Below are 27,429 nucleotides of genomic sequence, written 5' to 3' on the forward strand. Positions count from 1 at the left end.
GACAGATTGATGATACCTATCTTGGCCTGACTTCGCTGTCCTTCAGTAAAAAATGCTCTTGAAATCTTGCTCACACTTTTTTTTTCCAGTGAAGTTATTTCTTACAACTTGGGCAAGCCCAGGTTGGATGGGGCCCTGAGCAACCTGGTCTAGTGGGTGGCAACCTGCCCATGGCAGGGGTTGGAACTAAAAGGTCCCTTTTAACCCAAACTGTTCTGTGATTCTATGAATAACCCTCAAGACAAGCAATGCTGGATTCATCCATCAGTGCTGATGGGGATGTGTGTATCTTTCTGGAGGCATCAGGCAAGAGTTGATTTTATGTTGCAAAAGTGAAGGTTATCCAGGTTTTGGGTTTTTTTCCTTGCTTTCTATATAAAAGCAGTTTATTTTGCACTGGTACCAGTTTGAAGCAGTGGTCCCTATTCACCACCTGCAGTCAGCATGTTTGTGTTACTCCACTGGCTTTAGCATGTCTATATAGAAAAGTTTTAGTACTGAGGGAAGCAAAACTAATGGCTGGTGTCTTGCCATGACAGCTACAGGGTGTGTTAAATGTTTAAGTGTTCCCTGCTAGATATGAAATATTTTCCTTCTTGTGCAAGAGTCATATGAAAGTGGCTACTCTTCTTTAATAAAAATGCATGTATTTTTCTAGGTTTGGCCAAATGTCCAATAACTTGCAGAAACAAATCTATTTCCTTGGTGAGAAGGAAGGAAGAAGTCCCATCCTCCCTCCCAAGAAGCAGCCCCTTTCTTTCTGACTTTTGTGACCCCAGGTTAAATGTTTAAATTTCATTCTATACACAAAGTTGTGGCAATTTCACAGTGTTTCAGTATATAGCTAAAATTTACAGTCTCTCCTGATGAAGTGTTCAGGCTAAATGAAGTAATTAGTGTGTTTGTAGTTTACGTGCAGAAATTAAGTGTGTCTACACAGGGCTCCCACAGGCAAGGAGGGGGTGTGGCAGTGCTGAGCCAACCCAACAGAGACCAGCTCCTCCAGCCTGTGTGAATCATGCCAAACCCTCCACCAACACTGAGCCAGTAGGGTTATAAAGGGTCTTATCACTTTATTTCTTTTTCTGTTCACATTTAATACCACAGACACAGCTGAGACTCGAAACACTGATGTGATGCCGGGTGCGTGTGATGGGTTCGTTTACACAGACGGGTCATTAGTGAGCTCACATCTTCACAATACTTTTGAGATTCCCCAGTGTCTTGTTTCCCTGAGTTGCATGACATCTGCCATCAGATCTGCTTGTCAGTCAATGAGTGAGAGAACAAAATGGGCTGTGAGGTGGATGTGGTTAGAGGTGAAGTGAGAGATGATCCCATAACTCTGCAGTACCTTAATGTGTAGTGTGTGTACATCAAACCTGTGCTCCTGCGAGCGTGGAGTGGGGAGGGCACAGGCTCAGGTCCCACCAAGGAGCAGCAACCAGCCCCTGACCCCAGCAAAGCACCAGGTGCTAGGAAGGATGTGGTATGTAGAGAAGAGGCCAAATTCTCTTGTGAGTTTTACCTGAGCAGCACCGCCAGCTAGAGGTGTAACAGGTGTAAAGTGGCCCAGTGTGAATGAGGGTTTGAAGGCAGGAAAGCTTCTGCTAACAGCAAATTCATTAAGGAGAACTTAAATTCATTATGGAGAGTGAATACTAGAACCAGGTGAACAGAAAGCTGCTACCACACATGCATGCTCTGAAGCTCTATGAGCTGGAGCACAAAATCCACGTGTTGGTGAGACAATATAAGACATATTTATTAGCACAGCGGATGGAACATTTTCTGGTGTGCCTTGAAATGGCATACTTAAATCTAATTTAAGATTTTTATGAATCAAGTATGAGAATGTGTCTGCCTGTGTCTATAATGCAGATTTTTCTATTATTTTCTCAGGTCACGTTGGTTAAAAAATGTAAAATGTTCTCAATTCAATACTGCAGCAAACGAGTACAATTGCACACTGGGCTTTACGGGGGGATGTGGGACTGGGAACTGGCTAATAGACTTCAAACAGAAATGTGGAGGGGGTTTACAAGCAGGAGACCTGTCCTCAGCAAAGCTTGGGGTATGGATGGGCACAGTTAGGGACAGGTAGCCACAAACTTGTTACAAATACCAAATAAATACAACTAAAAGCTTCCAAGTTCAACCACATTGTGTCACTCACAGTCACACTGAACAAAACAAGTACAGATGATTTAGCTAGTATAAAAAAAAAGAGAGACTTTGGTGGGAGATTGCATTCCACATTTTTATAGCATCACCGCAGTCCTGAAGTCAGCCCTGTCCTTGTCCCACTGATATATATTTTAAAAAAATATTTCAGTACAGTCATGTTGTAAGCCACTTCTTTGAAGGCATCTTTTGTTTCCTTTCTACTTGGACGTGACATGAAGGTCATTTATTTTTAGCATGTGTAAAAATTACCCATTTTACCTCTCTTTTTTTGTTGTTGTTTTTAAGAAATCATTTCCTCCTTCTGAGAAAAACGTGAGCTTATTTAAAAATCAAGATTATGAAAAGTGTATCAAATTTCACGTTTACTACTCCAAAAAGGCAATTCTCTCTAGGGTCTGGTTATATGGTAGCAAAATTCTTAGCAAAACTAAAGCTAACTCTGGAAACATTCAGCTCGAATTAGCTGCTACTGAAGTTGTACAAGTGGGCCACATTTGCTTGGTCAGGAGGGCACAAGCCTAGATCTGGGCTAAAGTCAGCATTAAAAATTCATATGGGCAAAAGCAGCTGACAAATTATACTTGAGTGTTTCCAAATTCTGTGACCATTTGTCTCCTTTTATAGTCTCAAAGTTTAGCTTGTTGTTTTCTTGAATCTTTAACTGCCTGCATTACATCTTTCAGCAGATCCGGACGATGACAAAAGTACGGCTTTAACATTCCGATTCCCATTTCTTGCCCTCTTTCCCTTCTGTTATGGCTTTCTGGGAAATGCAGTGAGTGATGCACCAGCCCTGGAAACCATGTGTCATGTGATGACACTCGACTCTGTCCACACACGGGAACTTTCCTGCTTTGTGCTGGAGAGTCTTTTCCTTGGGAGGGGTTTGAGTCCGAACAGGCGGCAGGCGGCCACGCGGTACTTCTTGGACATGATGTTGTAGAGGATGGGGTTGATGGCTGCACTAAGGTAGAAGAGGACAAAGGACACCAGGTTGCAGTACTGGCTGATCACTGCTATCTCCCAGGATCCAGCTTCAAAGGATTTGGAAAATAAATATCGTCCTACGTGAAAAGGCAACCAGCAGAGTATGAAAGCAAATACCACCACAACTAAAATAAAAACAGCAGAAGAAATTGTGTTAAGTGTGAGTATTAATAAATAGGTCATTAACATTCTCTTTTAAAGTTCTATTCCTTTAGCAAATTAGTCACAAAGTGTGAAAATACATCCCCTAAGCTTTTAGTTGTGTGTCTCTCAATACATTCTCTGGGAGTATAAATTAGTGATACTTAATACACATTGATCATATCTAAACAGGCTGCCTGAATATTGCCCAGCTCATCTGATGTAGCAAACTTCTGACCTGTAATACTTATATTTGCATCAACAGAGAATTAAAGAATCCGAATGGTGACAACAAAAAGCTTAACAGTCTATCATCCACAGTGTTTAACAAAAGCAAATGATATGTGATAGACTCAACACTGTGGTTTATAATGAAGAATGTAATCACTGGGAAGCAAAATTATTTAAGGCAAAGCAAAATTGTTTAAGGCAAAGGCCTCAAAATAAAACAGCCCACCAGAATGTGGACTTGTAGAGCACGTGTGCTAAGGTAAGAACAAGAGAGTGGTGTACCCCTCCAGTTTGTTCATTTTTTAGAACATGAGTTACTCCTGAGGAGAGTAAAACTAAATATATAGTATATAACTGCATAATTATAGTTATACAGTGTATCTGTAATATAACACTACCACTGTGGTTGCATTTACATGTAAATATCATGTCTGTGGAGTGATAGGAATGTGTTTGTCTCTGAAGAGTGGCCCATTTGAATTTTCATCCAAGAGAAAGGGAAACTTTTTCTGTTCATTTCCTGTGTGCCTTTGACCTTTATTATTTTTCATATTTCTTTGAGTGTATCTATTAATATACTAAAGAGATAAAAACCAGAAAACTCGGGCAAGGGTTTTTGACATTCTTAAGCAGTTTTTACAGTTAACCTGTTCATAGAGTTCACAAAATGATTTGGCTTGGAAGGGACCTTAAAGATCATCTCATTCCAACCCCTTGCCATGGGCAGGGACACCTTCCACTAGACCAGGTTGCTCCAAGCCCTGTCCAACCAGGCCTTGTGTTCTCATGTTTCCCTAGCTCACTTAAGGACTTCAATCCATGTAATGAATGTTACCGTGATGGTCGTTACGAAGAGTGTTTTAAGCACAGTCTATTACGAGTAGAATTTTAAGAAGATGTTGTAGGCTTGCCATATGCCTAGTCAGGCTTTCACAGTTTGATCTTCATTCATGCAGAAAGAATCCCATGGATTTCAATAGGAATGGGATATGATAGCTCCTTTGCAAGCTGGGCTATACATTTAGGTGTTTAATTGCAGACCCACAAGCATAACCTTTCTCTACAGTTTAAAAGAGTTTATGCTAATCCCATTTACTTGATGTTCCATGACTTGCTAAAGGCTTAGAAAGTGCCTTCTAAATTTTAAGCAGAACATTAACACCAGTGAGATTAGACTGCAATGAGCATCTGCTGCTACTGAGACCTCACTAACTTCTTTCCATCTTTCCATCAGGCATCAGACTGTTATCATTTAGGGAATATTGGCTCTCTGTCAGAGGACAGTCTTGCCACTGCTTGCTGTTCTCAGACCTTGTAAAAGGAAAAAAAGGTGACTGAAATATTGCAATGCTTGTGGCAATACTTCAGGGTAGGAATAAACAGTTGTAATTATTTCAAGATCTTTATGGTTAAGTATATGGAAATATAAACACAGTAGTAGTATGTGTAATTTACTTATAGTAAGTGGAGATTCATAATCCTGAACCTCAGGAGTGTAAATGATTAATTACTTCCAAGGTCACGCTTAGCAGACTGAAGTAATTCTATTGATCATAAAATGTAGTTGAAAGGGCACAAAGAATGCTGTGGGTTCTATTATTCTTCCTGCTATCGCATAGTAATAAATTAGGATGCGAACAAAAAATCAGTTAGGCTCCCGTTTGATAATTAAAGTCCTTAGGACTCACTGCCACTTCTTGTCTGGCTCATTAGCCCACCACTTCAACCCCACTGAAACCAGCACAGCAGAGCTGCTGCCCATGAAACCTTCTTCCTGCAGAGCATCTCATCCCTCCTGAAATCCACGGGATGACTTGCACTGCGGAGGACTTTTGGCTTGAATAAAAGTACGCAGAGGCAGCAGGATTCTGCAGTTTTCAGAACAACTTTTTTGCTTTTGTTCATCAAACTCCCACCACGTGCACTGACTTAGTACGTTAAAATCTGTGTTTCCATGTGCCAGCCAGAACTGCTGTTTAAAGCATTCAGCAATGTCAATATACAGAGTTAGGCACAACAGTGTCTGTTGTCTTGATCGTTTTTTTACAACTGTTTTTTTACAGTCAGTGAGATTTTACAGCACCACAGACCTCAAAGGAGACACAAGGCTCTGGGTTCAGCACATCCTGGTGTTTTGCTAATGTAAAAATTCAGATTAATTTTCTTAAGCTTATACAGCCATGGTAGGAAATAATCCCAATTTGCTAAAACCTTGATACTCTTTTCATATAAATCTTCAAGTGCACATCATGCCCTGCCTACTTAGTCTGCAGCTCGACTTCATGGTTTCAGAAGGGTTTAGCTCTGTTTAAAAATCAAATAAACTGTTCTTCTGTAAATAACATCGGTATCCACAACCAAAGAGCAAAAATTCTCAAAAATCTCCAGGGCACAAGCTAATTATAACTGTAGTATTTGTCCTTGTCAGGGATTGTTATTAATGTTTGTTTAACTGTTTGGGAGTCCCCAGCTCAAATCAGTTAGAAATAAATCTAAAGGAGGAGGAGAGTTACTCTACGGATTCCTGGAGTTCTATCCCTTTGCATGAAACATTTTTCATAAATGCTTTCCTTTGGAAGCAACTATAGTAAACTACCAGAGAGCTCTCAGTTTCTCTCTTTCACACACACACCAGCACACACACCCTTTGGAAAAACAGAGCAAGAAGACTCGTACCTAACATTTTCACAGTTTGCTTGTTGTTCTTGTCCCTGATGACGGTGTTTAGACCGATGTTCTTTCTCTTCCTCCTCCAGAGCTTCCTCCCGATGAGGCTGTACAGCACAGTCAGGCAGAACACGGGCAGGAAAAAGAAGATGCTGGAGATCCAGACCATGATGGTGAGGAGCCCCGAGCGGATGGCATACTCGGTGGCTCGACACTCATTGGTGCTCAGGGGGTTCGTGCCGTTCTCGTGCTCGACCCCCACCAGGATGAAGATGGGTCCGGCGCTAACGAAGGAGACAGCCCAGAGGAAGAGGATGACCAGCTTGACCTTCCCCTTGGTGATGATGACTTTAGCTCGGAGGGGGAAGCAGATGGCGACGTACCGCTCCACGCTGAGCGCCGTGATGTTGAGGATGGTGGAGTAGGTGCAGCTCTCGCTGATGAACTGGAAGAGCTTGCAGAGGAGGTCCCCGAAGTTCCAGGGCCGGTACTGCCAGAGGCGGAAGAGGTCCAGGGGCATGCAGAGGAAGATGAGCAGGTCGGAAAAGGCCATGCTGGACAGGTAGAAGTTTGTGGTGGTCCTCATGTCCCGGAACCGCGACACCACCAGCATGGTCATGAGGTTGCCGACGATCCCGATGACGAAGAGCAGGACGCAGGCGACGGTGATGCCGGTGAGCACGGGCACGGGGAACAGGTGCTGCGGGGCCTCGGCGCCCGTCCGGTTCTCCGCGCCGCGGCCGCCCGCGCTCCCCTCCGGCATCCTGCCGCCGAGGGATGCGCATCCCCGCCCGGCGCGGCGCGGCCCGGCCCCGCGCGGTCCCCGCGCCGCTGCGCGCCCGAGCAGGTGCGGGGCCGGAGGCGGGGAGCGACGGGCGGCCCCGCTCCGCCTCTCCCGGGCACTGTCGCTCCCCCCGGCCCGGGGCGGGCGGGCGCTCGCCGCGCGTCACACGAGACGTAGGGCGGCCCCGCGACCCCTGGGTGGCCGCTCCACCCGCGCCGGCACCGGCATTTAAACTTTCTTCCCGAGCCCCCGGCGCGGGAGGACTCACCCACCCCGGCGGGTCCGGCGCTCCCGGTCCGCCCCCGGCGCCTGCCCCGCCCGGACAGGTGCGGGTCCCGCCTGGTCCCGCCTGTCGGTGCTCTCGGAGAGGCGGGACCGTCCCTTGTCCGCCGTTCTCAGGGCTCTGTCCCCGCGCACATCCCCCCGCGCCGCTCAGCCGCGCATCCCCCCAGCCGCGCATCCCCTCACCGCACATCCCACCGGGACCGCGGCGATGGGTGCGATCGCTGCCTCCTCGCTCTGTATCTTTGCTCTGCCCTTGGGTCTTGGCAGGAGCCCGGCGAGGCTCTAGTTCAGTGAAACTGCAGTAGTCACCCGTTTCCATATGATTTACCTGCAATCAAATTTCGATTCAGCGTGTGGCTGCTGCCCTTTGCAGACGCAGACATCAGAACCGTGTGTTTCCCCAGCTGCAGACTCAAAGGACGATGTTGTACCCAAAAGGAAGTAAAATGGAAGCAGCACAAGGTGAGATCAGGGGCACTGAAGTGACCCCCTGTACATCTGTATAGGGTTTATCTCTCCCTCTTTTCAACCTATCTCCACAAATTGTCAGGGAGTGTACACTGTGGCACAATAATTTTCACTTCTGTCTATCCACAGGGGCTGCATCCCTCACACCCCATCTCTGAGGTGGCAACCAGTGCTCTGAATCCTTGTTGGTATCTAGATTGACCACAAAATCACAGAATGGTTTGGGTTGGAAGAGACCTTAAAGCTCATCTTGTTCCAACCCCCTGCCATGGGCAGGGACACCTTCCACTAGACCAGGTTGCTGCAAGCCCCATCCAATTCAGCCAAGAAAGAGCTTTATGCCGTTTTTCCAGGTGCACTCACACACGTGTACACCTCCTCTACCATTCCTAGCTGCAGAGCTTTATTTAAGGGTAGACATATCTCAAGCATGGTGTGACACAACATCAAGTTACTCTGCCTGTGCCTCTGAATGTGCCTGTTCTCCGTAATTTGCTTTCTGTAATCGTGCAAGGATTAGCCTTAGTGCCTTGTCCATAGCCTAATTTGGATGATATATTTTTGCAGTTTCACTGGAATCAGTATTCATCATTACTGCTCTTAAACTGTGAGACAGTTTTGTAGCAAGTTACTCAACCGTTGCTAAATTTTATGAGGAATGGCTACAGATTAATTGCAGTTGAAAAGGAGAAAGAGCCTAATGTACTTCTCACTTTGTCTATCCAGCTGCCTATATAGCTGTGTTATATGTTTCTGAAAAAAAATCATGGGCTTTATGCCACCAACATACAGTTAGTTCATATTAGAATTATGTCCCCAATCTAATTTACATGACATTGCTTTATATTAAATAAGTACCTCTGTAGTTAGGATGCCAAATACTTTGCAATGTTATAAATAATTATTTCTCTCTTTTTTTTTTTTTTATTTCTTTTCCCTGACCAGTGGTTTCAGCTGCAAGGATGTTGATATTTGCCAGAGAAAATGGCCTGATGCTATAAATGTGACTTTTCTATATAGAGACCATCCTTCGTTCTCATGAAATGCTTCCAGTTTTTGCTGAGCTGTATCTTGTCAAAAATGATCATTTCCTTTTTTTTTTTTTTGGAAAATCATTTATTCCTTATTAAAATGATACTTGAACTATGATGTATGTGCCAAAATCAAGTTCAAATGTGAGGTAGCACCAGGTTTGTGTACTCCAGACAACTTGAGCTTGTAATGCAATGATTTAACACTTAATTCCTGGTGTGTTGAGTGATGAGCCACTTGGATGGCAAGTTGTGTTTTGAATCCAGCAACATCGATTTCCTTCTTTTAAGGGTATCATGAGTCAAGGGCTTCTCTGGTTGCTTTTCCTGCATGGGGACAAGACCAGAAAAAAATGTCATCTGAGAGAGAAGAAAAGCAGCTTTAGTTTTCTGATTCTTTCTGATTTCTTTGGCAATTGCAGGCCAAATTTGATGAAATATAAAGAAGTCATCCCATGAACTTTGCATGATAATGGATTACTGCCTCTGCTTTGCATATGCTAAAGGACAGTGGTGCAGATAGTGGTGATAGAAGAGGTAAGAGCTGTGAGAGAAGATGGCTTTAGGCTCCCAAAAATTGTCTGCTAGCCCTCAGCTGCAGGAACATTAGTTCTACATTGCCAGCAAGATAAGAGTGAAGTCACTGGTCTTATTGGAATGAGAGAAATGGAGAGACAGAAGCAGAAGTTAAGTACTTTTTTATTCAGTTTTATCCACTAGCTGGATGCATGAACAAGCCAGATACTAAAAAATAATTAAAAAAAACATATTATACTGGACATTTACCTTTCATGGAACCTTAAAAAATTGGTATTTCTCTTCAGTAGCTTCAAAGCTGTATTGAGTACTGGAGATGAGGTAGAAGGGAGTTTCTATTTATGGAGTTTTGAGGTCTCTCTCCTATGTTCCATTCTTTCCATTATCTCCCCATCCAATAAAAGTTCTAATTCTTGTTTATATCATTGTTTGTTGTCATGGAAATGTCCAAAAGCTTTGAATATAGAATGATTATGTGTTTATTGTGGAGAGAAGAAGAAACTGGAAAACAGACTCCGAGGTAGAGATTAATTTTAAAATGATGCACCTTCAACAACTCCAGAGAGGAGCAAATGCAGGTTTTTTTATTATATCCAGGGACAAAGGGTGTTTTGCCTGCTATTATAAATGTGGTTTAGAACAGAAGGTAGCACCTGGTGTATGCTTTCAAAGGTTATGGTTTAGCAACCATCATCCGTGAGGAGCACTGATGAAATAGCGGTAATCCAGCTTAATAATGTAAAACCCAGAATGGGTTCAAATTACTTTACAGTTGTTTATATGGCAGTATATATCTGCAAGCAGACTTCAAAACAGTGCTGGTTTATTATCAGCAAAGCTGTGCTCTGAGGTCACTAATTCAGAGGCAGCTGTTCTAGTCTCAGCTTTTTGCTGTGCTTCAGCTCACTGTGTCACCACGTGACACCCTGGGCATTCCTGTCCCTCTTTATTAGACTCATTCACCAACTGGAGAAAGAACAGGGTCCCTTGGTGTGGTGGTTCCAACTCCCTTGCCATAGGCAGGGACACTTTCCACTATCCCAGGTTGCTCCAAGCCCTGTCCAACCTGGCCTTGGACACTTCCAGGGATGGGGCAGCCACAGCTTCTCTGGGTAACCTGTGCCAGGGCCTCACCACCCTCACAGGGGAGAATTGCTTCCCAATCTCTAACCTAACCCTGCCCTCTGTCAGTGTGAAGCCATTCCCCCCTGTCCTGTCACTACAAGCCCTTGTTCAAAGTCCCCCTTCAGCTTTCTTGTAGGCCACCATAGGGCCTGGAATATGCTTTCAGGTCTCCCTGAGCCTTCCCTTCCCCAGGTTGAACAAATATCTTCTACTGTAGTTTGGTATAGGTAAAGATCAGGTATTTCCCTACTAAATAAGAATTCCCAGTGCTTAAATAATTGCTAAAGCCCAGAAACATGAGAAGAACCTAAAAGGAAGTGCTCAAAATTTTGTACGCTCTGGTCACAAGATCATTTTCAGGGATTTCTTCAGCACACTGCTTCCAGATGTTGTTCACTAACTGAGGTCAGGAAGCCAGTTAGATGGGATTACACAACATGGCATTGCTCAATGGTTTGCAATTTTGTCCTTTGCGTTGCAACCGTTTGTGGCATTTAATGGACTATATATGATACCAATCAATGTCAGGGAAATTATTTACAACAGGGTTGTTGTGGAAGCCATAGGAGAACAAACACCAACAATCACCACAAGACTAAATAACTATTTAGTAAAAACATTTTATATAAAAAGCATATAGAAAAATTTACAATATTCACACATTAATGGAACCCACATCCACAAATAAAAATTTGCTACATTTGCTATTCAACATAAAATGAGATGAAAGGTATGACTCAGGATATGATAGAAACAGAACTTACTATGTTTTTCCAATCTTCTTCAAACGTGTCCTGTCTTATGTTCCTTGATAATGACCCATCAAGATAATATCTGTCAAGCATGCTTTTGGATTATTCAGAAATGATTACCTGTATTTCCTGTTGTGTTATGTTCTGCATGCAGAGACCACAAATATGTACATTTAGGTAACAAACAAAGGTAAAGCCAGGGAGCATTCCTCCAGTGACAACGGGCATAGTGTTAATTGAGAGTTAAGGACAGTACATAGAGTAAGAAAATCTGTTTGTAATAGTTTGTCTTAGCATCAGCTACAGGTTTGTGGAGTCCCCCATGGATTCCTTCCAGTCCCTTTTAGCAGCCACGACTCCACATTACACAAATTGGTTCTTAGCCATGGGTAGGGTTTCTGACTCTAAGCTGCCACCAGCACTTTTTCACAGTGCAAATAAATTTTCATTCAAATAAGTTCCTAAAAAAGCATTTCTTTAAAAAAAATTAAAAATTATTAATATAGTAAATTTCTAAAAAAACCACCTCAAACCTGACAACGTGGGCCAGTCCGGTGCTGAGATTGGAAGGCTCTGTCCATTTGCAAGGAGAACCTACAAAAGTCATTTCTCCAAGACAGCAGACATACAGCTACGCAGGGAATGGCTCTGTTCTCCCAGCCTTTTCTGGCAGGCAGAAAATTCCTGAATTAAATACTGAAATCAGAAAGAAAACTGCAAAAAATATTCTCTCTCTGTCGAAACAGATGATTTCAGAAGGAGGCAAACCAAAGTGTTTCAGTAAATGGTGAAGAATTTCACATATTTGATTACCACTGAAAACAGTGTGTGAGACACTGTTAAACCAGCAGGCAAAAGTTACAACTCTTTATTTCAGGCTTACAGCTGTGTGTTTCTTTGCCCTAATCTGTCTAAAGGAGGGTATTCCTGAAATTCTCTCTCTTGCTGCTCCAACACAGGTATTTAAGTCAACCAACATACCTTCTTTTCTGAATGGCAAAATAAATGCAGGGGCTCGTGTCTATTAATTTCCTCTTGTCGACTGAGTAGTAAGATGAACGAGCATCTTTACTCGTGAGGCCCATGTGCAGGGGCTGCTTGGGGATTTGATTACCAGAACGTGCAGGTGAACGTGAGGGTTCCCACGGCAACCTTGGTGTATTCAAAATAGACAACCAGACTGTCTACTGGCATCATTCTGTTGATGTAAAGTAGCATTTGCAGAACTGTCTTCCTTTTCCTCCGATTTTTTTTGTTTTCACTTTTACCTTCTCTTCCCCCCTTTTTTCTCTGAATCTGGGCAAAATGTGTTCGTGGTGCAAATCGCTGTCGCTCCACTGACAATGCTGCAGATATGCTGATTACACTAGTTATGCTGTGAATCCAGCCCACAGAACTTGAACTTTCAAATCTTCTTAATATAAAATAGTTCTTCTTGAAAAGTTAAAAAATATAGTGGCCATTTAAAAAAAAAATTATTTAACAAAACTATGAAAAAATTTCACCCGTTCCTAAAAAAAAAAAATCAAATCAAAGCATAACAGCATTACCTAAAAAAGCAGCATTTGTTAAAGTATGGATAGTTGTGCCTGTTTTCCTAAAAATGTTATTCATTGGGGTGTGTTGTTCTGCATTACATTCTACCAAATAAGACTAGTACAAATAAACACGGAAGAACCACGTCATCCTTAATTTGTGGCAAATTTCTCATAGAATTCAGTATTTACAAAAAACCACCTTTTTTTCCTGGATCAAGTACTTGCTGTTAACAAGTGTAACAGCAACTATATCACTGAACTTACTGGAAGCCTGGTGAAATGTTTGCAGCACAGTAATTAAGTAAACAGGCACTGTTATAATACATTGATCAAAAAACAGATTGATTTCAAAAGCTCTTCTGTGCCATTTCAGCAGCTGTTTTTATGTACAATATCGCAAATAAGACAAGATTAATGTGTTTACTCAAGAAACGATCCTAAAAAAACCACTTAAGCAAATACTTAATTTCAAGCATGTGGATACCCTTAGTCAGGCTGTTCATGTGCTTAAAATTAATTAGGAGCTCGAGTGTTTCATGAGATGAGATGAAGATGTGCAGCTTGATTTTCTGATGGTCTTTTAACTTCTGTAAAACTCGTGTTCGAACAAAAACTTGCAGAGAAATTCCGTGGGCACTTGGGAAGCAGTATGTACAAAGGCTCCTTACAGGAGCTGAGATATTCAAGACAGGGTCCCAATGGAGACCACAAGTAAAATTTGATATCCTGTCTCAGCCTTGAGTAAGCGGACCCGGCACATCCGCCACCCCACCTGCCGCAGCTGAGCTGGCGTGGAGCATCTCTGCTGGTGGTGGGTGCTTACCTGCCTGGGGTTGTGGCCAAAGGTATCATCTGTGGGGTGTGAAACCCTCTCACATCCCCAGCCTGGTGGGGCAGTGGTGCCTGTGCCTGCACAAATCAGTGCCAACCACAGCCAGCTGCTGCTGCTCTTCCCGGCTGGTGGGGGAGAACTCGGCACGCTTGGACCTCACGATGAGTGAGCTGAGAAAGGGGAGTCTGCTACTGCTGGTATTGATACAGTTTTTGCTTATTATCCCCTATTTTACAGGAATTTTGAGCTGATCCTGCATAGGGAAATTGGGTCCTTTGGAAGCATGATTTTTGTCTTTTAGCCGATCATGAAGGCTCCAAAAAAACTTGCTTCTTTCTCCATGTCAACTAAGTCGCTGTTACTGACAGAGACAAAAATCCTGTCCTGTCTTTTCAGCTCAAACACACCACCTTGGTAGGTGGAATAAAGCCCATATTCCGCCTTCTTAGACCAGCAGCTTGTTCTTGCACTTTTCATGAGCAAAATGGGCTCAGGGTAATTCGTCAGTCTGTAAATGTATTGAACAAGCTGTTTGGGGTTCCTGATTTGTCCCAACGAATCCGAATCCTCGTTCTCATCTTCACGGAAGCGAAAGTAAATTTGTGAGTAGATGTAATAAAAGCCCGTCTGGGGTATCACTAACTCGCCATTTCTCAGTTCCACATTGTAAAGGAAAGAGTGGGTCTTCCTCGACGATTCCCAGTTTATTTTATGTCCAAAGCCTTTTCTGGGCAAGAAATCTACTTGAGGAAGGTAAAAGAGAGAAATGTTAACTTAAAAACTAGATAGAGAAGTCAGGTGTCTGCTGGTTGAGGATAATAACAAAGTAAGGAAACCTGCTCTTCACAGTGGTTCATTACATCCATTCTCACAACAAACTGACAGTCCACAAGTGAGCTCAGATTTATGTAAGAACATGAACTGCCTTTTCTTTTTTTTTAATTTTTGTACCCCCAAATAAGAGAAAAAGTGATGTTGTTACTTAGAAACAAAGTTAAAACAGCCATTAGTGTCTGACACCCTCTGAAGCTGCAGAAACCCTACCAAGTCCTTCATTAACATGTCCTGAATGTCATCTCTCCTGTCTGTGTTGCATTTCTAATAGGTCTGTCACCATAGCAGTTGAGACTCCAACTAACAGAAGGAAGTGGAAAGAAAGAGAAAAACTTAATATTAGAAAGAAGGACACTTAATTTTTTTCCCCTAATGAAGGTTCCAAAAGAAAAATTAGGGAGGCACCCAGAGGAAACGGGCTTTATCACTGTTGGTTGAGAATCAGCAGAAAAAAACCAATGTCTGCGACAAGATGACTTTTTCATGATTTGTTTCCTACACTTAACTCAATACAAGCATTAAAAAGTGTAGGTAAGCATGAGACTAGCAATGGGAGAGTAATTTCTGTGCTCTTTCAGGTGTTTTAGAGGTTTTTCCTTACAGCGTGTGAACAGGGAACTCCTCCGGTTGTTGCTGCCCGTCAGATGAGCCGCGGCCCCGTGGATGGCACCACGTGGCTGCTGCCTGTCGGTGTGTGACAGTGCCAGAGTTCTTTCAGCTAAGGGAAGACAAGAAAAGAAACCCCACATCAAAAGCAAGACATCAGAAGCACATCTGTCCCATCTGACCTGATTTTAAGGAATAGGTAAGTCATTTTTTTAACTAATTAAATCATAGGCTGAATGCTATATATTGGCTAATAAGGCTCAAATTCCTTTTTTGCTCTTGCTCTCCTTGAAATGTCTTTATATGCCTCTTTGTTCTTCTTTTTCTCCTTCTCCCACTTCAAGTTATCGAGACAAAATAACACATAGTAGTGTATTTTATGGTTAATTATTCCTACCTTTCACTCTGAACTTCCACTTGTATGTTGTAATGCTTTTGCCCAGGATCTTTAGAGCTGCATGAACTTCAGCAGAGCTATTCCTTAACTGACCTCTGCATCCAGCAGCTCTGTGCTGCTTGTTCCAGGAGCTGGGATACTGGGAAGACTATTTAAATGTCCCCACAACTCCATGGGACTGAGGCCTAGAGGCTGAGTCCTTTCTATCCACCTTGGTTACCTTGCTCTAACCACTTGACCATATTTTTGGCTCCTGAAAATTTACCTTCTAGTAATAAGGAATCATTTTTTGGTGACTTGATGCCAGTACAAGATTTTAGTCAGTTTCTGTACTTAAAAATATTTTGAGTTGCTACACATCAGGTACCACTAGCAGCTTCTTTTTGTCACAAGTAATAAAATTATTATACCGTTGATTGCAGATATGTTTTCCTCGTAGCTTTTCGACATAATCTGCCAAAACACACACAAAAAAGAAATTAGTTTATCAGCTGAAGGTGACAGGTGCTCTTATAAGCTCATGAATAAAGTGTATTCTCGATTTGATCAACAAGCAAACTAAGCAAAGCCTATTAATTTCTTATAATAAAGTATTTCTACATTTACATCTTTTATATCATGAGATAAATGGGAAAACATTTACAAGAGAGCTCAGGCATAAGTCTATCGGAAAATTTGACCTCATACTTCTCTCAAATAAGAAATACTGTACTAGCACCAACTTCCATTTGCAGAACACTTGGCAGTGTGCACTTTTGTGGGGTCTTAGCTCTGAGAAATTAAATTCATTTTTAAAGCTGTACCCACCTATCTACGCTGTTAGGCAGCATATATTACTTTGTGCATTCCCCTCCTTTATAACTGTTTGCTGACTGCTGAAACAAACCAGTTTGGTTACAAATGGTGGTGGAGCTGCAGCAAATGTGGTGATGGTTGGAGATGATTTACCTGGGTGACTAACACAGGCCCTGTATTGCCACTTACTGATGGGTTCTGCGCTACCTGATTTTGTTTATCTAACTATCCTATTATTATTACTATTATCATAATTATAATTGTAGTAATTTATTATCTCTGGCACCCAGGCTACCTTTTTTTTTAAGCAATCAGGGAGCTAGGAGGTATAATAGATGTGTAAATGTCCACCAAATAAAACATTTTCTCTATGAAGAAGTTTAGGGACTTCACTGGCAGAACTTCCACCAAAGGAGCCAAGAGCTCTGAACACAAACAGAGGATCTGTTTTGGGCTGCAAGATTTGCCAGGTAAGTTTCAGCCAGAAGTGGAATTTTATGGATGAGCTTTATGTGCTGGAGATGGGATTTTGAAAAGCATTCCAGAAGATTTTAGACTTTCTGATTTTTACAGCCAGAATGATTTTCTTCTCTGTAGCCAAAAATTCTACGTGTTGTGTGCAAGTCATGCAGGAGATGCTCTCTGAATGCTGTGCTGGGAAGGTGCTGTGCCTGATGCTGTTGTGCTCACTTGCTCTTTCCCACTACATTACACAGCTCATGACCAGACCATTCCTCAGGCACCTTTGTACCTCCCTCTCTGTTACATTTAATCTCATTTTCTCATCTCAATCTCCCTGTGTTTCCAAAAGGGCAGTGACAGCTCTGCTAGCACCATGATCTGTACGGTCAGGTTGAAAGCAAGCTCAAGTCAAACACTTCTACCCTTATGTATTTCAGACAAGCCCATCTATCACTGAAATCTGCTTAGTAAAAGCTGACTGTCTTTGCTTTATTATTTACTGAATGTAGTGAAACCACTGTTATGGGGGTTTTTTGGTCTTCAGTGTAAGTGCTTTGCAGATGAAGCTGTGGTCTGACTATTGCTTTGCAATAAAACAACCCGAGAGCCTCCTTTATTCTGCTATTAGGATTCTTTCAACTGTAATATCATCAAGAACGGTGTTCCCAAATACCTTTTTAATTAACTTTCCCAGGTGCCACTTCACTTGCCAGCAGGGATCAGCTTCTCTGTCTTCACTTTCAATTTCATCCAAGTTTTGGATGGAATTTCCGATTTCCTCCCCGGTGAGACAAGCGATGCCGCTCTTGGAGTACGTGTCCTGGAGCTGCAGCAGAAGGGAAAGCCAGGATTTTTCACCCACGATGTGTCTGCAGATGTCCAGCTGTGGTATGTCACTATATTCACTATGCTTAGGAACACACTTCCCTTTCTTTAAAGCATTTCCAAGTATGGTGCAAGTAGAACTATATAAACAACATGAGTAATTCATCCTGATTTGTCATATTTAATTATGATGGCATACCTAATATGCAAAAATATGCTTGTTATCTCCATGGGCATAAATTTGATATCCAGTACTTAACTAAATAGGCTTTGTGAAAATTCAATACCCAAATCCCTAATGTTGTGAACTCTTTAGTTGCTCTAGTTCTGTATTAAAAACATTTTTTTTGCACAAGGGATTTTTTTCCCGCAAATTATTGAGGATGAAATCAAATACTAGACCTTAAAGGTATTTTCAATGCTGTCTTTTCAGCCAATGCCATTTATAATCCAGACCTTTGCTATTATATATCCATACCAAATCATCCCCATATCCAGTCTGGGGTCTCTCCATAACTGCACTTGTCCTAATAGTCCAGGACAAAGTCCAGACAACTGAAATGACATTTGAGTCCAAATATAATTATAATGCTGGATGCTCATGACATGGACCCATGTTTATATTGTCTAGTCATAGAGAAAACACATTTATTTTCTGATAAAGAGAAATGAGTTTTTAACAGATTGGCAAAACTCTGCTTGGCTCCAAGGGGATCTGACTGGGAGAGCTGATATCCTAGTGGAAAGCTCTTCCCAAGCTCCCTGCGGATGCGACACACAGGACTCCAGCTGGCGCTGTTGGTTAATGTGGGAGCACAGAACCTGTGCTGGCTCCAGCATCCAGCCCCTGTTTCCCTGGAACGGGGCTCCTGCTGCATCAGCTACAGACTGGTCAGGCTTGTTGAGCCAGCAAAGCACTACAGGGACTTTTGGAGAAACAGCAACAAACATGCAGAGCATTCAGCTGGAATTCTGGTCTGCTGGTAGCATTTAAATTTCACTTCATTGTGTTAAAGAAGCTTGGTTTGGTTTGCTAAACAGATACATTTATTCTACGAGTTTCAGTTGTCCTTGAGAGAGGGGTATTGAAAGAAACAAACAGATCTGAGTCACCTCCTCCATACTGCATGCTTTTCCTGCCTGTTAGTAAACAAGGCGTTTAGGAAGAGATTTTCCCGCTCCAGGAGGAGGAAGAGGAGAATTCACCTCCTTAAACTCCCACTTTCAGTTTGCAGCAGCAGACTCCACTGAGCTTCAGCCTGTACTTGTATTTTGTAGCAGAAGGAAAGGGGCCACCACTATGAGTGTTTGTGAAGGTTTCTGTGTCTTTGCCAAGGAGTATGGACATTCTTAAATCAGGTTTCAAGATCTCAAAACCATTAATTTTATGTGCTCATTAAGGTAAAGCTGCACTTAAAACTAAGGGCTCTGACAGATTTAACTATACAAGGTTCTATAACATAGTAGTTTGATGAGTTTTTAAAAAAAGCAAAACGTAAGCAGTTGTGAAGTTACTGTTTATTCTCTTGGCAGATCTGTTACAGCCCAGCTCTCAGCTTTGCCCTCCCATCTGGAAGCAAACAGTCCTGTGCTTCTGCCTCTTCCTTACCTGCTCACTTTTCCCCAAAACAACTTTACTATCCTGGCACTGGAACAGTATTTTGCATGCAGTTTGAAATCCTCGTGGAATGCAACCTTGCAGCAGCACATTATTATTTCTGTTGTAAGGCTTACTCAAATGAGGTTTAACTGTAGTACTGAAGCCTGTGAGAACTCAAGTTCTGCAGGAATCTTGTAAAGCCTCTCCTATGCTAGGAGTGGTTAGTAGACTGTTTTTGAAACAGAAGGAAGCCTGAGGATATTGTCCTTGCAGCCCTATATCCTGAAGCATAGTGAACTTTATTGTCTCAGCACTTCCTCCTAAAGCAAAACTGTTAAACAAATGGTCATACTCCTATACTCAGGTCACTACAGCTGTAGAGGAAAAACCCTCTTAGTTATTCAGCATGCTTTTTGCAAAGCTAGAAATGTCTGCAGTCTCTGCAGCCACAGTAATTTGGTGAAGGTGTAGCAATGCAGGTATTGTGAACAGCAAAGGGAAGAAAAATGGGCAGACCAAAATCACAGCTTATCTTTTGAGATTTATTCCACATGCACCATGTGGATGTGGGGTAGCAGACTGTGTGCTTACAGATAAGCTTTCTCCTTGTTTATTGTGCACCAAGTGGCACATGCAGGAATGTGTGCTTAAGGTACCCCCTCCAGAGCCAGCAACCTTAGCTTTTAGTCCAGTAGAACTTTAGTGTGGACAGATTTAGCCCTTCACCCCAAATGCAGGCTTGTTATTCTTCAGAAGCACTGAGCTGTATTTTGGGCAAGTACCACAAGATGTGGTTGTGTCTCAGGTGTACATGTTTGAATAAAAGGAAGGGAAAGATAAGTGTGGTTACTAATTACTTAGATTGGCAAGCTTGTGAGCAAAGGACTCTGAACTGTATGCATGAAGGAATGAGGATACCTTTATATATTTTTCTTTGTTAGCAGCATTATGTAGCCTGGTTCCATAAAGTCAACACATTTCTGTGACTCCCCCATTTGACCAAATATGGGACAGTCACAGCCGTGAAATCTGTTTTATACATTTCCAAAGTACGAACACTGACTCACATGTACAATACTGCAAACCCTTTGCCTCACAGAGAACTCTGACATCTCAGAAGACTCTGCCTATTAAATCTGATGTGGAACAAATGCATGCATACCATATGTTATTAATAATCATGTAATTATGCATTATTGAATGCAGTAACTTACATTTCTGCAATACTTTCTGAAGTTGTGTGTGTATAGAACACTTACCTGCAGTTACTTTTACTTTTGTGCCCGGAAGAACAACATACTGATACAACTTACAGCAGGGCAGTAAATTTTGGGTAAGTCACTCATGGAAATCCCAAGTACTAGTGGGTCCATGGAAAGAAGGGCCACACATATAAAGGCTCCTGGGACTATCAACTAAATGTAACTTTCTTGGAGTGTACATGGTCTTTTGCAAGAAGAGTTAAGCAGCCAGGAGAAGAAAGAGCTAAGCAGCAGGGAGAGGAAAGAGTTAAGCACCAGCTAGCAGGCCTGAAGGGTGGCTGCAAGGAGACCAAAACATCTAGACTATAGAATTGCTATTTTACAAGTTATTCTGGGGAATTCAGTGGTGTTTGCTGTCTGGTGCAGTTCCTTTGGCATTAGTCACTGCCTTAGAACTATGTATTGTCCTACAGGATACGTCTAAAAGGCACCTCAGCTTTCCTCAGTCCTTTCCCCCCGTGCCTGTCCGACTGTCCAGCCCTCCCAGCGCTCCTGGCGCTCCTGCAGCGCCGGCGGGCAGCGCAAAGCGATGAGACGACGAATTTGCGCGCTAATGAAAAACACATTTGCCTCTTCGCTGAAAAAATGCATGACTTTGTTGTTCGTTGTTTTTTTTGTTTTTTTTTTAAGGCAAGAAAACTTTGCAGCCGTTGTTGCTTTGAACTCCCTTCCCCGCGCACACCCACGGCGGGCCCAGACAAAGGAACGGGCGCGGGGAGCGGAGCTCTTTATCTGCGGGGAGCGGGGTGGGGGATAACCCCCGGCCCAGGGGGGGCTCAGTCCCGGCCCAGGGGGGGCTCAGGCCACGGGGGGCTCAGCCCCCGGCCGCGGATGCCGCTCGCATCGCCCACCGCCCACACGAGCCCGCGGCCCCCCGGGGGTCGGTCCGTCCTGCGGGGACAGAAGGGGGAGCGCGGGGTCCCCCCCGCCGCCGTCGCCCCGCACCGACCTGTTTGAGCTCGCTGGTGAAGTAGAGGAAGGTGACGGCCACGCAGACGGACTGCAGGAGCACGGCGGCCACCACCACGGCCCCGCAGGTCTGCGCGGGGCTGGGCCCGCCCGGCGCCAGCATCGCGGGGCTCGCTCGGGATGGGGGAGCGGGGCCGGGCCGGGATGGGGGCTCGGGGCTCACGCCGCTGTCCCGGGATGGAGTGCAGCCCCCGGCAGCGCCCGGCGCTCATCCCGCCCCGCCGAGGGATGGACGGGGCGGAGCGGGGCGGGCGGGACCCTCCCTCCCATCCCCGGCTTCCCTCCGCCCCGCCGGGACGGGAGGGTGCGGGCGCTTCTCCATCGCACCGAAGTGCGGGGTCGTTGCTAAGATGTGGGGGCGTCATTACAGAGCCGTCACGCTGCAGAGCATTTCTGAGCGCTCACCACCAGGGAATGATGGAAACCGCATTTTTTTTTGAGACATTAAGGCTCTTGGTTAAGAGCACAGAGAGGCCCAGAGTTTCCCCATTCCAAGTTGTGTTATGGGATCATAGAATCACAGATTGGTTTGGGTTGGAAGGGACCTTAAAGGTCATCTCGTTCCAACCCTCCGTGCCATGGGCAGGGACACCTTCTGCTATTCCAGGTTGCTCCAAGCCCCATCCAACCTGTCCTTGAACACTTCCAGAGATGGAATAAGCCACAGCTTCACTGGGCAACCTGTGCCAGGGCCTCATCACCCTAATTGTAAAAAACTTCTCCTCATTGTAAATAACTTCTTTCTTATATCTAACTGTAATCCTTCAGTTTAAAATCATTATCCTTTGCCCTATGGCAACAGGCCCTGCTAAAAAGTCTGTCCCCATATTTGTTATAAACCCCCTTAAAGTTCTGAAAGGCTACATTAAGGTCTCCCCTAGAGACCAGCTGAACAACCCCACTTCTGTCAGCCTTTCTCCATAGAAGAGGTGCTCTGGCCCTTTGAGCATCTTCTGGACTTGCTCCAGCAGGTCCTTGTGCTTTGTGTGCTGTCCTTATCCGTGTTGTGTCCTCTGCAGCTTCTCCTGTAGAGCTGGTACATCACAGAAAGGTGCCTGGGAGCTGATAACCTGTACCTGTGAGCCAATAACCTGTACTGTGCCACGAGCTCCAGCCCATCGCTTCTGCTGCCCAGTCATGACGTGCCTGATGTCACAGTACATGGATGCCAGGTACATTTTGGGCTTTCTTTATCTGAAGGCCCTTTGGGGTTTGGTTGGTTTTTCAAACCTATAAGACTTCTTCTTGCAAACTTTTCTCCAAACTGTTATACCCAGATAGCAGTTTTGCAAAGGCAGGTCCATGCTTTAGAGTGTATCCTCTGACTTTCAATGAGGTTTTGACACCTTCACCTCACACAGACTGGATTATAAGCAACTCCATAATTATCTGCTGATGCTTTTAAATCAGCACAGGTAGCACCAGTATGGTCTGCTGACAGTGCAGTCACGGAAAACTGGGATCCAAGTGCAGAGATTTGAGTTAGTTCACTTTCACGATGTTGCTGCAGGACAGGATGAAATCTTGACTCCTGCTCAACATCCAAACCCAAGTGCCAGGATGCAGGTGGGAGTTGTCAGTATAATTACAGGGAAAAATTAAAATCAAGATCTCTTCATCTCTCCTGACTATTGAGATCATCTTTAGAAGGCGTAACTGCATTCTAGTCAGCCATTTACAGGAAAATTAATAGTTTTTTCTTCCATCATAGTGTAGCAAAATAATCCCTGAATCCCTGTTCAACGTGGCAGCAGGCAGTTTATTTGTCTGGCTCTTTGAGGCAGTGGATCTCTGTGCCAAAACAGTTCAGATCTGTGTGATTCCAATGCATATGTCAGACGGAGAAGATTAACGTTTTCTCAAAAGTGAGCTCATGATCCCCTCCTATGACTTCTCAGCAAAGTCAGCGTGACATTTTGGGCTCCTTCTGCTTCACAGTATCACGGCCCCTTTCTGAGCAGGGCTCGTGGGACTCTGTTCACTCTTACTTAATGCAAAGTAGGTCTCTGCATCAGCTCCAGAACAGGAGTCTCTTACAGATTTTTAGCACATGCACAAACAGAATCTTGCCAAAAACCCCCCAAAAGCAAAAAAAACCCCAAAAAACCAACACCCTGCCTCTTACTTTGTTTATCATGGTTCATAAATTTCTAAGAAAGAAATTTCATCTCATGGAGCCATGCAAAGAGTTAATTAAAAGGAGGCAAACTAGCTTGACTGATGACTCCTGCTGCTGAAGCCAGTTTGTGCAGATATTCCTTCTAGATGTTTAGGGAAGTCCCACCTCATTTGAAGGAGAATAGAAACAAAAGTGAAAGGGAGCCAGGGCACTACAGAGCACTCTTGTTACTCACAGTTAGGGGTTGGTCTTTATTCTGTGTTTTTCCAACCTCTTCGTGGATTTGTCCCCACCCTACAATTTGTAACAGAACTATTTTGTGGGTAAATGTACCAATTCATGAATGGTTTTTTCAAGAGCCATGTACTCTGCTTGGAGTGCCCTACCAGGCATGGTCTGTGACCCCCCAGCCCATCATTTTAAATCCTCCACGGATGTTTCTCATGGCTCTGATTTAATACTTGGTTAGTTAGTGCCAGTGTGATTTGAAAAGAACAGTGGGGAAAACACACTTAAATTCATCTCTTCAAAAAGTATCACTTCACTATCTTTCTGAAGTTTTAGGATCTGAAAATTTCATTGCCCAATAATAAAATATTTATGGGTTTCCACACTGACCCAGATTCTGGGAGTGAATATCCCAAACATTTCCCCCATTGAAAGCACTTGAAAATCTTTGTTACTTCAATGCTTACTTTTCCACAATCAATTTTTGTCTCCAGCAAGTATAAACTTATACTGAAAATAATATGTTTTAAAGTTTCAAAAGTTTAAAATTAGTGCTGTGATGAAATTTTACTGCAGTAAAACTGGGATTATGACACCAGTGGGAAGGAATGGTGTTAGTGCATGTTTAAACAGAACCAAGTCCTGGATGTTTGTGTAGTGCTAGACCAAGGCAGCTCCCCACCAAAACCTCTGATTCTTACTGGCTCCTTCATCCTATTATAGCTTACTCAGTGAACCATTTAATTAGAGATAAACCTTAATCTGTCCTGTGGATTTAGGATGTGTCACTTGGCATGACAAGGAAATGCCTGGCAGGGGACCTGCCACATTTGTCCCCCAGCAGTGTGACTAGTTAGGAATCTGTAATGGCTCTGAAAATGTGTAAGAATGAAGGGAAGAGTGTCTTGTTAAGGTTTTTAGTTCTAATTCCTTACCTATTGCAGTGATGTGGGGGATGAAGATGATTTCAGAGGAGGACAGGGGTTGACACGTGTTTTTGTACGTCCTTCTCCTGTTAACTCACGTGGCTGTTGTTACCACTGCCATCACTTCCTGCCAGCACTGGCACTGCAGGGCTGGGCTTGTTTTCCATGTCAGAGAAAGGTGAGCTGACTTTCTGGTAAGCAGCAGTTCTCAACATAGATTTCTCTGCTGAGTAGCAAAGGTCATGTTTTTCATCACAGGTATCATGGCATGTAATTGCAGAGGTGTAGTTGGGCAGAGGGCATGTAACTGTTCCAGAGAGGAGAGCAGCCCTGTGGCTGTGCTTTCCAGATGTAGTTTTCCATCCCCTCAGAGCACAGCTCTGACTGAGCTTTTTGTCACCAAAGATGCTATGATCACTTAAATCTTCCTTCACAATCTAACACCTGTCTTAGGTATCAGATTCCCACCAGAAGACACTTGAATGCTGTTAGTTTGGGCTTTGCTACTCCAGCTGATTAACTGACTGAGAGAGCACAGTAAGCAATTGCTGTGTCCTCTCCCCTTCCTGAAGGGAAAGGGAAGTCCCTGCCCACCTCTGCAGCCTCCCAGTAAATGTGTGGGACACTGCCATTCTCTGCTTCAGGAGATGGGTCGTGAACAGCCTCATCCTTCCAAGTCTCCCGAGGCTCAAGAAGCCTCCAACCAGCACAGAGTTAACTTTACACTGTGGTCCTCATCCCTGCACATGTGCTGGACAGATCACATCTTGGCTACTAGGGATTGTTCATTCCTTTGAGGTCCATGGGCCAGATTCTGACGTTATGTTTTGCTGTTAGTTGCAACCATCTCGTATCCGTGAGTTTGTTGTGATTTATACTGTCATGGGATCAGCATCAGGATCTATTTGTCAGTGCAATACCCTTTTGGCCTATGGTGTTACATAAACAACAGCAATGGTCTTCCTGGCCCAAAACACACCTATGAAATAATTTATTCAGACCTAATGCCCCAAGCAGTGGATTTGATAAATAGAGCTGGGAATATATGTGCCTGTGCATGCCACACTCATGTCCAATAATGCTGCAGCAATAGCACTCCAGATCTAACTTTGGATCTCTCATTTTTACTTAAGAAAGTACTTAATCTTTTGCCTGTTAATGTAGTGTATATATTTTAAGCTTTTTTATTACTTTTGTCAATTATATAGGGGCACTTCCAAAAGTGTCCTGTCCTTCATGAGTGCTTGTTATGAAATCTCTCTTTAAGAGAATTAGTATCATAGAAAGGTTTGAATTGGAAGGAACCTTCAAGACCATCTCATTCCAACAGCCCTGCCATGGGCAGGGACACCTACTAGACCAGGTTGCTCAGAGCCCCTCTCAACCTGCCTTCCAGGGATGGGGCATCCACACAGAGCTTCTCTGGGCAACCTGAGCCTCTGTGCCAGTGCCTCACCACCCTCACAGGGAAGAATTTCTTCTTGACCTCTAATCTAAACCTGCCCTCTTTCAGTTTGAAGCTATTCCCCCTTGTCCTAACACTAGTATTTTTAGCTTTCAAACCTGGGATTGTCACCAGGCACATCCCAGCAAAGCACTGTGGTGTTACCCACCAAATGAATACAATTAGTTTCACTAAGGTGCCTGGGTCCAAGACTCCGCGGTGGTTTTTTTCTTGATGTAAATGGTTTCTATGTCATTGTTTTGATCATTATTTGCAGTGCTGCAACTCAGAATTTCTGTTTCATGGGAAAGTCTGACACTTCAACAGTTCTGTTTATCTTAGAGTGAAAGGTTTCGGTTAAAGAAAAGTTCTTAAAGACTTCATTTTGGAGTAATTGAAATGACTTTATCATTATAATAACATATGTATCCACTGTAAGGCCTATATGGCTATGTTTCTGGGAGTGGAGTGTAAAGACTGTCACTCAGGAAACACTCTTAAATCCTTCAGTTGGGTGGTACCTGCACCATCTTGAATGTGTTTCTTTTTAGATTAACAGCCGTGAATTCAGAGGGAGTCTGAGAGAGCTCAGGGAGTAGCCAGGTTAGTCAGGGTTAGCCACACTGTCCAGAGGTTAGTAAGCAAGAAACACGTGACAGTAAAGCCCGTGCAGGACTGGAAGAACTTGAATTACTTATGCAGATTGCTGGGTTATCAGTTAGTTGAAGCAAAGCTGAAAGGAAACCTTGGCCTTGGTGAATATGTGAGTCATATCATGGTGGTGATCAAAAATACACGTGCTTGATGTTATAGAAGGTATTGCATGAATGTCATGCAAACATTATATTGTGTATATTGTATACTGTGAATTTTGTGTATCTGGGTCTTTGGTGGCCAGTTTTTATTTTCAGTGACAACTAACTACAAAGGCATTTATTTGCCTTATGTCCTGCAAAATGGGTCATTATAGAGCAGGGAGCAGAAATTCCCCATACCTGCTGCCAAAGAGAGTATTAAAACAGCTCTGTGGGCAGATTGCCACAAGAATAGAGTCTGAATAGATCTGGCATTGATTATAGAGGGCAAATTTTGCCAGGTGCAAGATGTTTTCTTGGGCCTGTACAACTCAGTAAACAGAAAGGGCCCAAGGAAGAATAGAAAGTGAAGCAGTCTCTTGGGTCAATGTGTTTTAGTTTCATCATTCCTACTCCAAAGTTGTGTAATATTTAACTGAAAAAAATATTTAGAACTGTTACAATATTTAACTAAAAGCGAACTGCAGTGTGCTTCATCGAGCAGTATATTTACTCTTGGGGCTAAGGTTTTTGCTTTTCCTCACTCAAATTTTCAAGTTAAACTCAAGCTGACATCGATTTGCAAAAATCAAGTATCACAAG

The 27,429-nt window shown here is 43.4% G+C and overlaps 2 protein-coding genes across 5 annotated transcripts; both read right to left on the reverse strand.

Moving 5' to 3' along the window:
• Positions 1-1,873: 1,873 nt before the first annotated feature.
• On the reverse strand, positions 1,874-7,009 carry GHSR (growth hormone secretagogue receptor). Of its 2 annotated transcripts, none has more exons than XM_051781750.1 (2): positions 6,223-7,009; positions 1,874-3,251 (listed from the first exon to the last, which is right to left on the reverse strand). In XM_051781750.1, the coding sequence occupies exons 1-2, from the start codon at positions 6,974-6,976 to the stop codon at positions 2,995-2,997; spliced, it is 1,011 nt and encodes a 336-aa protein (XP_051637710.1). In that variant the 5' UTR covers positions 6,977-7,009; the 3' UTR covers positions 1,874-2,994. The 2 variants fall into 2 exon arrangements, with proteins under 2 accessions (XP_051637710.1, XP_051637709.1); XM_051781749.1 differs by having other exon boundaries at positions 1,874-3,299.
• A 1,939-nt stretch (positions 7,010-8,948) lies between these two features.
• TNFSF10 (TNF superfamily member 10) lies at positions 8,949-21,542 on the reverse strand. 3 transcript variants are annotated; one of them, XM_051781755.1, is made up of 5 exons: positions 21,296-21,542; positions 17,333-17,485; positions 15,813-15,855; positions 14,973-15,117; positions 8,949-14,307 (listed from the first exon to the last, which is right to left on the reverse strand). In XM_051781755.1, exons 1-5 carry the CDS (start codon positions 21,416-21,418, stop codon positions 13,863-13,865), a joined length of 909 nt encoding a protein of 302 aa, XP_051637715.1. In that variant the 5' UTR covers positions 21,419-21,542; the 3' UTR covers positions 8,949-13,862. The 3 variants fall into 3 exon arrangements, with proteins under 3 accessions (XP_051637715.1, XP_051637713.1, XP_051637714.1); XM_051781753.1 differs by having other exon boundaries at positions 8,950-14,308; positions 15,001-15,117; XM_051781754.1 differs by having other exon boundaries at positions 8,950-14,305; positions 15,001-15,117; positions 21,296-21,541.
• Positions 21,543-27,429: the final 5,887 nt, after the last annotated feature.

The sequence above is a fragment of the Manacus candei genome, unplaced genomic scaffold, assembly GCF_025592945.1.
Source record: "Manacus candei isolate 608988 ecotype Guabito, Panama unplaced genomic scaffold, ASM2559294v1 h1tg000015l, whole genome shotgun sequence".
In the NCBI taxonomy this organism is placed as follows: Eukaryota; Metazoa; Chordata; class Aves; order Passeriformes; family Pipridae; genus Manacus; species Manacus candei.